At 38.6% G+C, this 16,628-nt stretch overlaps 1 protein-coding gene across 1 annotated transcript in view; it reads left to right on the forward strand.

The window, feature by feature from the left end:
- HNMT (histamine N-methyltransferase) overlaps positions 1 to 14,242 on the forward strand; it is a 35,848-nt gene extending 21,606 nt beyond the window's left edge. Inside the window, exons 3-6 of the mRNA XM_065880733.1 lie at positions 1,789 to 1,896; positions 2,943 to 3,073; positions 6,629 to 6,722; positions 13,887 to 14,242. Coding sequence (XP_065736805.1) covers positions 1,789 to 1,896; positions 2,943 to 3,073; positions 6,629 to 6,722; positions 13,887 to 14,242 — 689 coding nt within the window. The remainder of the gene's footprint in view (positions 1 to 1,788; positions 1,897 to 2,942; positions 3,074 to 6,628; positions 6,723 to 13,886) is intronic.
- The last annotated feature ends 2,386 nt before the right edge of the window (positions 14,243 to 16,628 follow it).

Here is a 16,628-nt window from a genome sequence, read left to right on the forward strand (position 1 = left end):
TTGACAAATAATAGGTGGCCAATAAATGACGGCTAGAATAATGATTAAGGAAGGACTAAAAGGTGTCAGGTCCAGCTACGGAGAAAACTGTCACATAGGCTTCTTCATCCTCTGTTTCAGCTTCCTTCCCATATCTTCTCCCCCCTAATCCCCACTGTCTCCCATTACCAGTACTTGGGACTCTCATTATACCATTAGACGGCCCTCTTTTCCAAGTCTAGCATCTTTTGTTCCTGATTTATCTTCCTCATCTCCTTCTTTTCAGACCTCTCAGTCTTATGACCTATGCTTTTTCCGCCCACCATATCTAACCTTGTAAAGGTTCTGTTAATGCCATTTATGCCAAAATGTTAACGACTAATGTCATTTTCATATGCTAGTCTTGCCAGCACATAAGTCTGTTTTAGTGAAGGTCAACATGATAACTAAGAGAATAAAAGTGCAAACTTAATTTGGAGGCATCAGTAATAGAGAAAGAAGAGAGATTTTTAAAGAGAAGGACTCAATGATAACAATAAAAATAACGAACAGCTAACATTTATTAGGTGCCAATTCTATTTTGCACCACGCTTTATAAGCATTGCCTCATTTAATCCCCTCACCCAATAAATTATGTACTATTAATATTGCTGTTTTTCTCATGAGGAAAATGCACCTTGGAGAGATAAAGCAAGTTTCCAAAGGTCCTAATACCAAGTAAGCGGATCAGACAGGTTTGGAACTCAAGTCTATCCAACTTACCGTCATCTGTCTCTCTTACATAGTCACCTACAGGCTAAATTTTCATCAGGGCAGGTATCTATTTGCTCCTCTTATCATCATTTGCTAGAGCCTGGTGTAGTGCCTGGCACATAGTAAATAATCAATCATTGGTGCATGAATTAATGCATAAATATCTATTCTGCCATAACTTCCTCTCCATTTACCTCTCTGGGATCACCTCTTGCATGGAGGCACTGCCTTGCCTAACATTCCAAAACTCTGAATTGCCACTAGTCCCACATATACGATTCTGTTTCCTGACTTCCTGTCCTCTCTACCTGCAATTCCCATTTCCCCGGAAGTCCCTGGGCTAACTTCCACTTACCCTGTAACAGAGAACTCAGGAGTGATCTGCCATGAAGCTTTCCCTCTCTCTGGCCTCTCCTCCTATCCTCTCCCTCACTGTCTCCTTTCTCCTTCCCACCTTGGTCCAACCCAGCCAGAGTTCTTTCCATGTCTGTCTATACCACTAGACCATGGTGTTTTTGAGGGCACATGTTGATATACTTGTTTATCCTTTTTTGTACCTGACATATTTTGTATGTGACATATATTTTGTATGCATCTGGCCTAGCCTAATTTATCAATTCTATGGCATGTTTTTTTCATACTTAACATCCTGAAATTGATATACATCTTCCAGTTGATGAAATTTTAAAATTATAATTATTATAATTAAAATTATAATTGACAGTATTTTTTCTGATTTAATGATATAAAAAGAAGGGCTGTTTGCATCCTATAATGAAGGGCATCTTAGACTTACTGTAATATAATAACTGATATTAAATAAAGGCTATATGAATGAATGAATGAATGAACAAGCAATCATAGCCCTCCTCAAATCACATTACTCTTCCTACTTACAACTTAGCTGTTCTGCATCATAGACATTGTGGCAGGGCAACAGCTGAGTATTATTCTTTATTTATGCTGGGCTTTCCTAGAGATAATAAACTCGTTCAAATTATTCTTACTCATTTCTTTCTGTACTGAGGTGATCTGTTCCCTATGCTTTTCTTCCAGGTGAAATTGATCTTCATATCCTCTCCAAAGTGCAGGCTCAATACCCAGGAGTTAGTATCAACACTGAAGTGGTTGAACCAAGTGCTGAACAAATCACCAAGTACAAAGGTACTTGTAATCCACAGTGCTGTAGATCAAATTCTGTTCTGAAAGGCCTGTCACCCCAAATGCGTCCCTTCAGTCATTAACAACACAGCTGCTGTGGTATGTTCTTTGTAAGCTTATTGAGAGAAGAACCTGATTAATTTGTTTTCTTGGCAGGAATGACGAAACATCTCAGAATATAAATAGTGATGAGAATCCCCCCCCCTTTTTTTTTTTTACTGACTCTCCATCCCTCCCCTGGTCATCAACTATTATTTTTGATATTTATTCTTAGAGACAGAGTCATTAATTCATTCAGAGGTATTTAAACAGAATCCCTGCCCTTAAAGAGCTTACGTTTCATTGCTTACAGCAGGAATCAGGAAACTTTTCTTTAAAAAGGGCCACAGAGTAAGTATTTTAGACTTAGAGGGCCACATGGTCTCTGTCACAACTAATCAGCTCTGCCACTGAAGCCCAAAAGCAGCCATAGATAATACATACACTAATGAGTGTGGGTGTGTTGCAATAAAACTTTATAAACACTAAAATTTGAATTTTATATCATTTTTACCTATCATGAAGTATTATTCTTCTTTTGATTTTGTTCAACCATTTAAAAGTGTAATGGCACAAGATATGAAAGAAGCATGAAATCAGAAAGTAGTGTATATTTTTAGCTTGCAGTCTATTTAAAAATAGGTGGTGGGAAGATATGGCCCATGCCATGGTTTGCTGATTCCTGACTTACAGAATCATATCACCTGTCTTACATCAATCTTCCATTGATAAAATTCACCAGTTGATTTCCCATTAACACCAAGGTAATAGCACCTATGTCTGATCAGGATTCTCATAATTATTTCTTACTGACTCCATTCTCTAATTTCATTTAACACTAGAGGAAAAACTAGGATGAACTCTTTGGTCTTCTGGAGATTTATAAAAAAGAAAAGTATGCTTTATATCTGTTATGTATATAACACTGATTGCATTAAAATTCTAAATGGAAATGGGTTCCGAATTTGCAGTTAAAATTGATGGTGTGCCACCTCTTCTCCGTATTTTAGAGCTTGTAGCCAAGACATCAAACCTCGAGAACATAAAGTTTACTTGGCATAAGGAGACATCATCTGAATATCAAAATAGAATGATGGAGAAAAAAGAACTTCAGAAGTGGGACTTTATTCATATGATTCAGGTAAGAAATATTTATTGTTATATACTCTCAAAGATTTTTCAGAAATATTTCAGAGTACCTAATATTTTAACTTTAAAAAGAAAAATGAAAATCTGATTTCTGATTTTACAAGTGACCATTATCTGTCCAAATTGAAGTTAAAGATGTTGACAATACTAAGAGATCCTCTGTAACATTTAAAAAGCCAGTTTTCTCTATGAAAAATACCCCCATAGTTACTGATTTTTTTTCAATGCTGGCTTGACTTTTGTGGGATTGAAAGTTCATAGATAGTAGAGTGTAACACATCCTAACACAATTCTCCAGTAACTCTAATGGTCTGGATGGACCAACATCCCAGAGTTTTTCTGAATCCTCTTGCTTTTGCCTTCTTTTGATGACCTGGCTCGTGTGCACATGACAGAAGGGCAGGCTAGATGATTTCTCAGGTCAACAAAGTGTTACTGACATTAGTCAGCCATTACATAGGAATTTATTTCCATGGTCCAGCACTTATAGTGTATTTCTTAGAAATACGATAGTGTATTTCTTAGAACTATGGTAGTGTATTTCTTAGAAATACGATAGTGTATTTCCTAGAAATACGATAGTGTATTTCTTGGAAAGGGGGAGACAATTCAGTAGGTGGTATGGGGACATACTTCCAGAGGCCACTGACATATCTGGATAGCATATAGGTGTATAGGCTTTGGGTGTTGGCTACCATTAAAAGATGTGTATATTTTAGAAATACCACGATGAACAACAAGATGCTTTTTGCTTTCTATAGTCCACAAGCACAGTCATCCCAAAGGAATAAAGTTTTTAAAATCATAGGAAGAAATGACTCCAAGATCAGCATATCCAGGCAATCCTACATCTTTGCTTTCTTAGCGGACAAAATCTTTTACCTATAAGGGAGTCCTAACATTGCTCAGCAAACCTATGTTTCTCTAGTAGACTTACTTTCCCACCTTCTCAAACAGCTGGCCCTTGAACAACACAGGTTCGAACTGCGTGGGTCCACTTATATGTGGATTTTTTCAATAATAAATGCTACATGACTGGACGCAGAACCCCAGAAACAGAGAAACTGCATATAGGGAGGGCCAACTCTGTGTTATGTGTGAATATTTGTGCACAGAGTGTTGGTGTTCCTAACCCCTGCCTTGTTCAAGGGTCACCTGTATAACTATCTCATACCTCCCTCTCTCTCCTTATACCTCCTGTAATCCCTCCTCCACCACTCATTTCCAACTGATGACCTCACGTCCTATTCTGTAGCAAAAAGAGAAACCATCAGGTAAAAAATCATCTTTCACTCTCCAAATTTACAAACATAGCTGCACTTGTACGCACCATGTCTTTCTTTCCCCTTATTACAAAAGCCTCCCTTTATCAAAAACCAATGCCTCCACATATGCTCTGGATCCCATTCTTATAAAATTCTTTTTTTTTTTTTTAGCATTTAAAAAAATCTGTATTCTACAAACATACCAGTGAATGCTATAAATAAGGTAATATGACATAAAACAAAATGAAAAATATATGTGAGACTGTTCTCTTTAGTGTAGAGAATTCATGGCAGTTGCTGTACTATCGAGCTACTTAAATAGATCTATATATTTATATCTATATATATATATATAATTCTTATATAATGTTGTAGCTTCAGAGATCATTCACCAGTTTCTCTCAAAAGTTCCACGTCTGTTCTTTCTTTCTCACAGCAACTCTGCTTCCTCTGCATTACTCCTCTGTCCCTCTCCATCTACTCTGCATTTTTCTGTGCTATTTCTCTGTCTCTCTATTGCTCCTTGCGGTCCTAGCATTCTCATGACATCCTTCAACTTAATATTCATAATCAACTGCAGAGATTCTGTGTCTATTAGATCAAATTTCAGAGCCTCTGCTATGACCCACCTCCTCTTTTCAGCCAGGTCATGTCATGGATGGTTAGCCACCTTGTGGATTAGCGGCATCTGGGTGCCTGTCTATGTATGGTCCCTGTGATGAACAGCATGGAGTGACATGATACTAAATATGGCCTGTGATACTACACAAGCCGTGTGCAGCTCCACTGTATTTCATTCATTTGTGTGAGAGGGGCATAGCTTAGGTTGTTTATGCTTTATGCAATAAATTCTATCATGGCATCTACATAAAACATTGAATTCTTGTTTAAGAGAGCTGAAGATGAGACGTAAAAAGTGTCTATGGGGGTAGATTCCAGGGATGTAGTCCTTAGGGAAAATTTTCTACTGCCAATGTTTAATTCCAAGCTCTATCTGTGTTGGGTGGAAAGACCTCTCCCTGCACTTCACCAGAGAGGGTTCAGTTATTAAAAATGGGTGGGCTGGGCTTCCCTGGTGGCGCAGTGATTGAGAGTCCGCCTGCCGATGCAGGGGATGCGGGTTCGTGCCCCGGTCCTGGAAGATCCCACATGCCGCGGAGTGGCGGGGCCCGAGAACCATGGCCGCTGAGCCTGCGCGTCCGGAGCCTGTGCTCCACGATGGGAGAGGCCACAACAGTGAGAGGCCCGCGTACCGCAAAAAAAAAAAAAAAAATGGGTGGGCTTACTTCACTCTGGGTCAGAAAGAGAAAAACAAATACCGTATGCTAACACATATATATGGAATAAAAAAAAAAAAAAAGCTACTGGTGAACCTAGTTGCAGGGTAGGAATAAAGAGGTAGACATAGAGAATGGACTTGAGGACACGGGGTGGGAGGGCAAAGCTGGGGCGAAGTGAGAGTAGCATCGACATATATACACTACCGAATGTAAAATAGTTGGCTGGTGGGAAGCAGCGGCATAGCACAGGGAGATCAGCTGGGTGCTTTGTGACCACCTAGAGGGGTGGGATAGGGAGGATGGGAGGGAGGGGATATGCGGACATAGGTAGGCTTATGGCTGATTCACTTTGTTGTGCAACAGAAACTAACACGGTATTGTGAAGGAATTATACTCCAATAAAGATCTATTTTAAAAAAAAAAAAAAGGGGGTGGGCTGACTCCTAGCACCCTGGGACCATGCATGTAACTTTAGGCTTTATCCAGTCCATTTCCCTAGAGAATCTGTCAACATCAAAGCCTGTCACATTTTCCATGATTTTAAAAAAAAGCATCTGTGAGCCTACGGTGAAGCTAGTGCAAAGGGCTTAATTTTAAAACAACGCTCCATGAAATGGAATGTTTCTACGGTGCCAGCACCATTTTTGCCCAGAACTACCAAAACTCACAAAATATAGAGTGAGCATTAGAATTCAGTGCCCCCATGTGGAATGCAGACTGTCTCGAGCTATAAATGTCTGTGTTAATGAAGCCAGAAAGAGTAAAGTTTAAGCTGTTTGACTCTAGTTGAGTAAATACCATAGTTTCCCCTCTCCCCAAATATTTTCTCACACTATTATTCTATCTCTATATATAACATTTTTAATTTTTAAATTTCTTAAGTGTTTTGTTGAATAAAAATCCACTCAACTTGAACATCAAACCTTCTAGTGAGTATTTAGTCCAAGCAACAAAGACATTGACACAGAAAAGCATCTCGTTTCTCTCTTCCTTCATTTCTAGATGCTGTATTATGTAAAAGACATCCCAGCCACGCTGAAATTCTTCCATAGTCTCTTAGCTACCCGTGCTAAGATTCTCATTACTCTTGTGTCCGGTAAGTTATTTTCCTTCAGCCTGAATTTTAAAACAGTGATAGCGCATGGATACATGTGTTTGAAGGCAGCTGGTATATTTCATCTTCATTATGAAATTCTTGATTTGGCTTCTGATCAGAGTCAATTAATTAACACAGTATTAGGAAAATCCTTCACAACAGCTTTCAATTTAGGAGTTCCAGTGGAATTAAATGTCTGTTTACTTCTTTCTCTCGGGCAAATATATCCTTGTTGTCTCTATATAAAAAATATTTAACATACAGCAAATACAATGGATAGGAATGTTTTTAACAAGACTAAAAATAGTAAATATTTCTATTTACCTCCTTTTTGTCTCTTGAATGTCTCTCTTCTGTGATGTTTATTAATAAATGTCAATAAAATAAAGGTTTAAATATTTGGGACACTATCATATTTGATTAATCTGCATTTCTAGAGTCATTATCAATGTTCATTTAGGTTTTCTCAAATAAGTATCAAACATGGTCCCCTTGTTTTGTTTTGTGTTGTCGTGTTATTTTCCAAAGAAGGCATTTGATCATGTCATGTTGTTTCCAATGATACAATAAGTACCACACAGAGAACATAAGTAAACAGATTAGCAAATGAAACACAGACATTGTTGCATTCATTAATTCATTACTTCTTTCATTCAGCAGTCTTTGTGGATTGTCCACACAGTGCTAGGCAGGTTCACTCCACATACACAGCAGCCTCTGTCTCCCTAAGCTTATACCAGACCCTGTACTCAGAAACCATATGTCGCAAAATGTATTTATTCTTTTCTTTATAAATTTATTTATTTATTTATTTTTGGCTGCATTGGGTCTTCGCTGCTGGCCGTGGGCTTTCTCTAATTGCTACGAGCAGGGGCTACTCTTCTCTGTGGTGCGCGGGCTTCAGTAGTTGTGGTGCCAGAGCTCAGTAGTTGTGGCTCACGGGCTCTAGAGTACAGGCTCAGTAGTTGTGGTGCATGGGCTTAGTTGCTCCCCAGCATGTGGGATCTTCCCGGACCAGGGCTCGAACCTGTGTGCCCTGCACTGGCAGGTGGATTCTCAACCACTGCGCCACCAGGGAAGTCCCCATGTATTCTTAAATATGAAGAATGGCTTTAAGGATGGCAAACATAGCTGTTGCCTATAATCCTGGGTTTGAACTCATGTGGGAGTTTGGCAAATGAGAGTTCCTGTACACAACCTCTTCTCTAAGGGAACATTTGATATACTATTTTTATCTCAGGTTAGTTAAAAATACTCATTTGTGTGGGAGAGTTCTATCTTACCATTTAGGAGGGCTTCCATAAACTGGATGTTTCCCACCAACCTCTCTCTAAATTAGGACACTTGGGTAAAGCACTTTGTACTGCATTTAGGAATACAGAAGTCAATTTAGTTATCAACACTGAGGGCAGTCTATTCTTGATAATCTGTGTCAATAATAAAGAAACAGTGTTGCAGACAGAAATAGCAATTCATCCAGTAGTCATATATGTTTGATTTTAGGATATATTTCATATCAAATGAAGATCTACTGTTCTATATATTTGGTTTATGCTTAAATATTTTCAGAAGTCAAGTATTTGAGTGTCAGAAGGCAGCTGTCTATGAGTATAGGCCTACCAATAAGAAAAAGCCAGCCTAAGGTTTAGGAAGTGGAATGACCAGTCTACAAGCAACTGAGAATGGACTAAGTGCCCTTATGGATACAGTATTCTGCTGGCTACATCATGAATACGTTAATAGAATGCATGGTTTATTGGCATCAGGATATGTGCAAACCAAAACAGGTCCAGTGAAATGCAGGATGATACATAAAATCAAGAATGCTGAGGCACTTCCTAGCTGTGTGAACTTGGTCTGTGAGTCTTAGTTCGTGCAAGGCCTATTCCCAGATAATCATACCTACATAATACGGCATCTATGCATACATGTAGTTCACATGTACTATGTCTATATACATTCATGGGGGAAAAAAATCAAAGAAAGGGAGTAAAAGCGCAAAAACCAGTTAGCTTTCATAAAAAAAAAGGTATTTTGAGTCAAAACTTATTCATTCGTAGTTTGATGGTGGAGATGTTTTACTAACTTTTTAAGCACACAGCTTACAATTTTTCATTACTGCACACAGCAGTGGGAGGCAGGTATCCCAAAGAGGAAAACACTGGTAACACACAACCCTCTTAACTCCGTGCTCTTCCTAAGATACCAGCTCCTTACTTCCCCCTTCTACCCCTCTTATTTGTTACCTAGAGCAGTTTAACTCCCTTTTGCTCTGCCTCTCTGACCTAGATAAACCTGTGCACCTATAAACCCATCTTAACAACAGTATATTTCTCTGAGATAAATTCTGTTGGCCCCTCGGTGTATGGAAGTGCCTATGGTCTTCTTTTTTAAAAATAGCAAGAACTGCTTTGTCGTATTAATAAAGCTGATATAAACATATGGGTCAACTTTCAGGAAAATAGAGCATAGTCAATTTCCAACAGTGAAAACAAAGTTAATCGCAAGAACTTTCCAATCAGATTTGTTTTATATCGTTGTCAATTAACATGTATAGAATTGATCCACATTTTTATTAGTCACTTTTTCATTTGATGATATCACTGCAAATCCCTATCTGCCAGACCAGTCTGTGGATAGCAGACAGGTTTGGGAAAGCTCCCCAGGTCATCTGAGGTGCCTGATCTACTTCCTACCTTACCGCTGTAGAAAAACCATTACCCTAAACTACCTTCTCAGCCCCAACTTGAACCCCCATCCTTCATACTTGCCCAATGAAAACATTCCTTAAACTTGAATATTACCCTAAAACTTGAAACACCCACACCAAAATGGTTCACACTAGGCTCTGTTTATATCACATTTGTTGCAGTCACTTTCTAAATGGAAGTTGCTTCATAATTACCCAGAAGTGAAGAAGCCTGTTTGTGTATTTCCTTTCTTTGGGGGCAATATTCTCATCCATAGCCTCATTGCAGTACAGCAAACTGAGTACTCGATGCCAGCAGAGTCAGACAAACCTAGAACTAGTCACTAAATTAAATTTCTAAGAACACTCATCAAGCCAGTATCTCACCTAAGCACATAATGGTATGTCTGGATTAACATCTTGCTCTAAAAGGTCATCTTAAATATGCCCCACAGCTAAGGCTTCTGCCTGTCCATCCGAGTCAGACACTGACCTGTTACTGAACTGATGCGTTCTCTCTGTGAATAAACTGAAGTACTCAGTTATTTGAGCACCATATGGACACCCACTGTTTGCAATTTATTAGATTCTAAGATAATGAAATATAGGGTCAGTTTCTAGATTTAATTACGCAGGGCACCTAGCCTGGTTAAGGTGACAGGTGTATTCAGCATATTCAAACACAGCCTACACTCTTGGTCCCAAGTTGACTGCATAGGACAGTCGTGTAGATTTGGTTCATCCAGCTTTTATTGAGCTCCTCTAGTTGGTCACTGCTAGGCTCCGGGGTTGCAAAGATGACTGTTACTCCTCTGCCTTTGAAAGGCTCCTAATCTAATGGAGGATTCAGACATGTACATACTTTCAAAAAGGTGCTAATTTCTGATCAGAGGCAGATAGGGAGTTTAAGGAGAGTTCCCGGAGAGCAAGAGGCTCTGCCTCTTATCTCTAGTCCCAGATCTTTGCAAAACCCTTGGCAACTAGAAGAAGACACCCAGTGAATGTGTTTGAATTGAACCGAATAATTGTTTATTATTTCTGTCTTATACTATCCCAACTACAGCTAGTTCTGAATGTCCATTCAAAAAAAGATACTGTGTTTTAGCTAACATGATAGACATGGAATCAGAGAATACAGAAAGTTCTGGAGATCTGAAGATGGATTTAATAAACAGGAATAAAGGACTCAATAAAGAAGATACACATATTCACACGCACACAGTGCACACCGAAGTAGGCAGAACAGAGGCTTTTCTCCTGTTCCTAAGTATCCATTAAAGAGTTAGCCCAGCTCAGTAAATATTTATTTATTTATAACAAACAGAAGTTCCTGATTATAATGATAAAAGGTTTGATTTGGGGATGAAAAAGAAGAGAAATAAGAAGAGGTGGATTTTTAAAATGAGGAGTATCCCACACTAAAATAATGTTAGTGGCATGTTTTTCTGCAAATGTAGTAGCCAGGCATTCGTTGAGAGAGTTGCTAATTAAAATGCAACTTATCTGGTTACAGGAGATTAGCCAGGAGATCAGTGACATTTTCTGTCTTGCCCTCTCCTTATCTAAGGAAGGAGGCAAATCATGGCGTGTTATTTTTAATAAGGGGGGTGGGGGTGAGGGACCTGGTTTACATCATGTTGAAAACAAAAGTAACACCATATGTTGTGCCCACCGAGAGCCATTATGATAATGTATCAGTCAGAAAGTTTCTAATTGCTCAGCTCAGAAATGGCACTGAGTCACAGAACACTGACACCAGCAAATTCTCTGCAATTAGTGTTTGGTTCTTTTTTCTCTGCCAGGGTGAAAAAAAAAAAAAATGATAACAGAGCCTTTTCTCAACCACCGAAATATTTATTTTCTTGTAGTCTTGTTTGCAGGCAAATTCTTATTTAGGCAGTCACTGTCTTTGGAATGAAAGATTTTTGTAACACATGCTCATGACCCTCGTTTTTTTTCCCACTGAACTGAGGTTTTATTTTTTTCTGCTTCATTCCAATTCCACCTTCTTCTAGAGCTTATCCTGTAGTTATCGTTCCCTCTTCTGAAATGTTAGTGGAACATCAATTATCTAGGCTATTTATTATTTACCATTTTCTGCCTTGGTTATTCTCTTTTGTTGAGTTAAATCAGGAGACATTAGCCAAGCCCATGGATGAGGCCAACGTCCTATAATTATATGCAGAATTGTGTGGCTATATAGTGTTTGTGTACTTTTCTGGAGAGTCCGATTACTTTGATTACATCATAAAGGAGCTTTCAGAACCAAAAAAGTTCACGCCTTTGAAATCTTAATTTTTAATCCTGGAAACTCACAGAGTTGTAAGTTCTCTCTTATATTGCTTTGGCCAAGTCCAACTTAATTTCCTAACACTTGAGCAGTGTTTACTATGTGCCAGTCATGGTTCTAAGTGCCTTACTTTATCAACTTGGTGATCCTTGCAACAATCCTATGAAGATAGTCTATTATTATCCCTGATTTATAGATGACAAAACTGAGGCACAGGTTCATAAAGCTAGTAAGAGGAGAAGCCAGGCTTCACACTCAGAAAGTCAGGCTTCAGAGACCACTCTTAAATGCTGCACATATCCACTATCTCTGTAACAGCCCACTATTAGATGCGTATATTAGAAAGTCCATAAATAGCTGTTCTTTTGTTTTGATTTATTAGTATTATTACAGATGTCTGAAAAGCAAATTTGTCTTTTTACATTCTCAAGATTACAACCAGTGGAAATACATTATCAAAGTAATTCCATATAATATTCATTTATTTTGTAAGCACTTATTACACATCTGCCATGTGCTTACCATTGAGCAATGATTCACTTCAATTATCTCATTTAATACTTGCAGTTGCATTTGGGGTAAGTATGGTTATCTCTATCTTATAGATGAGAAAACTGAGGTTCTGAGAGACTAAATACCAAACCTCATCTCATTCATGAAGTGTCAGAACAGTCCAACCTATCTCTCCCACAGATGCTGTATCTCTTAGCTTCTACACTGGGCCAGGTTTTCAACTAAATACAACATACACTGCTAATATATCTTCTAAAGCTGGGGACAAAATTTTTAGGACTCAACCTAGTTGTTGCTGTCCAAGGCAGCATCCTGTAATTGTATAGACATGAGAGGCTACCCCATCTTTGGTCTGGGTAAACTATCATTGTATTTGCTGTGCTCTTTCTTTCTATTTCAATTTTTACTCTTAGACCCTTTCCTCTGAACCAGACTAACATAAACAACTGCCTTCCTCCTATCACCACCTGAATGTCCAATGGGGACCTCAACCTTATGTCTCCAAAACCAGATGCCTGATAACACATTTAAACATGTTCCTCCCCCATTCTTCCCATTTCCAATAATGGCAATTTTCTCTTTTCAGATGCTTGGGCCAAAATGACTGGGATCATCACTGATTCTTTTCTTTCTTTCACTATCCAAATTATTATTGTTAACAATATCCAAATCATTAGCAAATGGCATTGGATCTAGGAGTGTAATATATAAAAAATTCAACCACTTCTCATCACCTCCAATCTTGCTGGTGCAACGTAACATCATCTAACACCCAGATTATTGCAGTAGCTTTCTTACTGTTCTTCCTGATCTGTCCTTATGCCCCTATAGTCTATTCTCAATAGAGAATAGTCCATCTGTGTGGCCAGAGCGACCTTATGAAAATGCAAATCAGGTTAAGTCACTCTAATATTGTGTTGTCCAATATGGAAGCCACAGTTGGCTACTGAAAGTGAAATGAATTAAGATGGAGTAACACTTAAAATTCATTCCCTTAGTCACACTAGCCACAGTTTACATGTTCCATAACCATAAAGTGGTTACTGGCTAGGATACTGGACAACGCAAATATGGAACATGTCCAAGAGTCCAGAAAATTCTATTAGACCACACTACAATGGCTTCTCATCTTTTTCCATATGATCTAGCACCCAGTCTACTCCTCACCATCACCCATACAACCTCCTCTCCTTCTACGCTCCCCTCTGTTCACTCAATTCCAATCTCACTGGCTTCCTGGCTAGTTCTTAACAAGCCAAGCCTGTTCCTGCTTCAGGTCCTTTGCAGTTGCTCTTCTCTCTACCTGGAGTAATCTTCTCTCTGATATCTGTGTGGATTGCTGTCATGTCTCTGCTCCAATGTCACATTATTAGAGAGACTGTCTGCGACCACCTGATATAAAACAGCAACCCATCCAACTCTTTGATCCCCCTTATTCCTTGCTCTGATTTGTTTTTCATTAGCACTCTGCACCATCTGATATACGATCTATTTACTTATTTAACTTTCTCTCCTCCCACCCCCTTCACTCCTTGAACTGAGCTACACAAAGGCAAGGATTTCTTTTTTTTTAAATTGACTGCTCTATTCCAAGCATCTAGTGTACTGGCTGGCAGAGTAGGTAAAGGCAAAGAAGAATAGCTGAAAGCATGAATTTTGTTCTGTTGCACAGAAACCAGTGGCTGGGACAAGCTATGGAAAAAGTACGGATCTCACTTACCCCGGGATGACCTCTGCCAGTATGTCACGTCATCTGACCTCGTGCAGATGCTGGACAAGTTGAGGATTAAGTATGAGTGTTATGACCTTCTTTCCACCATGGACATATCTGACTGTTTTATTGATGGCAATGAGAATGGAGACCTGCTTTGGGATTTTTTGACAGAAACCTGCAACTTTAGTACAACAGCACCACCTGATCTCAAAGCAGAGATTATGAAAGATCTGCAAGACCCTGAATTCAGTGTCAAGAAAGAGGGGAAGGTTCTTTTCAATAACAGTCTGAGTTTCATAGTGGTTGAGGCATAAATGTCCACCATGAGAATGTATTCAAAAACTATAGTCTGAACAATTTTGATCATCCACTTATTTGTGCATTAAAATTATAAATATATCTCATAATATAAACAGAGCATTTTCTCTGAGATGTAAAATCTAGAAAATCCCAAGATATTCTTGGACTTCCATGTGGAATCATATATGACACTGCTGGTCTTATCCCATCCCTTCTATCGGTAAAGAGACTACATGCTGTCTACACACCACATGATCTGGAAAAATGAGACAACTAGGTTTCACGGGCTTATTGACAATAAAACCCTTTCCATTTGTTGATTATAATGGAATTTCCTGGAATACTAATAAAATGTGTGCTATGGATTTTTAAAATACTAGTAAAGTATATGCTTATTGATACCTTGCACATTAAGAAAGCATATGTTTATTGATTTTTCCCCTTCTGTGAAGAAGTATTTCTCTATGTGCATTTCGTTATTGTAGTTTCTTATTTTTAAAGATTACTCTAATTAACTTTGTTATGTGTTGTCATTTCCTCCCACTTTGTTTCTTCTTTTAATTTTGTCTATGATCTTGTAGTGTTTTGTTTGTTTTCTGCTATACTAAAGTTTTTCTACTTTATTCAGTCAAATTTAGTTTTTTTCCTTTTTTAATTTCTGGACTTCTGACACATTTTAAAAGGCCTCCTAAAACCAAGGTTTTAGAATATTAACATATTTAATCATAATAATTTTATAATTTCACTGTAAAAAAATCTTTGATATGTTTGAAGTTTACATAAGTATCAAGAGTGAGTTGAGAACAAGCTGATTTTCCTCAAAAAACCCCCATCTATATCAACACAATTGACAAAAAAACCCACTGACTTAAAATATACCTTTTATCATTCACTAAATTTCTTGAAAACACTTGAGTCTATTTCAATACTCCATCATCCTTATGCCCCTCTGTCTTAAGATCTCCTCTAAGATCAAGAATCATCTTTAGGGCTTCCCTGGTGGCACAGTGGTTAAGAATCCACCTGCCAATGCAAGGGACATGGGTTTGAGCCCTGGTCTGGGAGGATCCCATGTGCTACGGAGCAGCTGGGCCCGTGTGGTACAGCTGCTGAGCCTGCGCTCTGGAGCCTGCGAGCCACAGCTACTGAAGCCCGCGCACCTGGAGCCTGTGCTCCGCAGCAGGAGAAGCCACTGCAACAAAGAGTAGCCCCCGCTCGCCACAACTAGAGAAAGCCCACTCGCAGCAACGAAGACCCAACACAGCTAAAACTAAAATAAAATAAATAAATATATTTTTTTTAAAAATCATCTTTGGGCTTCCCTGGTGGCGCAGTGGTTGAGAGTCCGCCTGCCGATGCAGGGGACACGGGTTCGTGCCCCGGTCTGGGAAGATCCCACATGCCGCGGAGCGGCTGGGCCCGTGAGCCATGGCCGCTGAGCCTGCGCGTCCGGAGCCTGTCCTCCGCAACGGGAGAGGCCACAGCAGTGAGAGGCCCGCGTAACGCATAAAAAAAAAAAAAAAAAAAAAAAATCATCTTTAACGGTAGTATTTCAGAGGATTTTTGAAAAGTTTTTCATAATCTTTATATTATCTTTAATAATAAACATCTATCATTCTTAAAAAAAGCACACCTCTTAAGTAATTTTATAATTAATAAATACATATATTTTAAAAATATAATAATTACTACTCCCTGTTAGAAACAGAACAAAAGTAAGGTTTTACTAAAGAGGTCACGGACCCTGATTCACCAGTGATGAAACGTTCAACATAGTATGATATTCACTCTTTCACATCACAGAGCTACCACTTAATGCTGTGGTATAGTCACTTAAAAAGGATTAATGCCTTCCTTCAGGCCCAGGAAATACACTGGAGTATAGAGCCTATTTCTACCCACAAATTACCAAGCTTTATTGTTCATAATAAGTAAAACTGACTTGCATTACTCTCTTTTCATGGACAACTTCATCAATATTTTTTTGAATTGTCAGTTGCAACAAATGAAATGACAGTGATCCAATCAGATTCCTGAATATGAACCCTGAACCATTAATCATACTGATACGTACTACTGACAAAGGAAATCTGTGAAGCAGGCATGATGGATGGATATGGACCACGACAACCTTGAACAACTTCACCAAAAAAAATGGAAATCAAGACTACAGAGCAAATTACGGTCTTTTCTAAAAAGCACATGTGCAAAACAAAACAAGAATAGAACTACCATGCTGCTTAAAGATGAAGAAGACTAGCCGTCTATAGACGGATGTTTGTAAATATGGCCTTTTTCTCATACAGCCCTTACTATAAAATACGAGGATAAATAAATTCTCACCTGCTTCAATTTAATGTAATGTGAACAGTCAAGCCTTTTTCAAGAGAAAATCCTTAG

The sequence above is a fragment of the Phocoena phocoena genome, chromosome 7 (assembly GCF_963924675.1).
Source record: "Phocoena phocoena chromosome 7, mPhoPho1.1, whole genome shotgun sequence".
Lineage (NCBI taxonomy): Eukaryota > Metazoa > Chordata > Mammalia > Artiodactyla > Phocoenidae > Phocoena > Phocoena phocoena.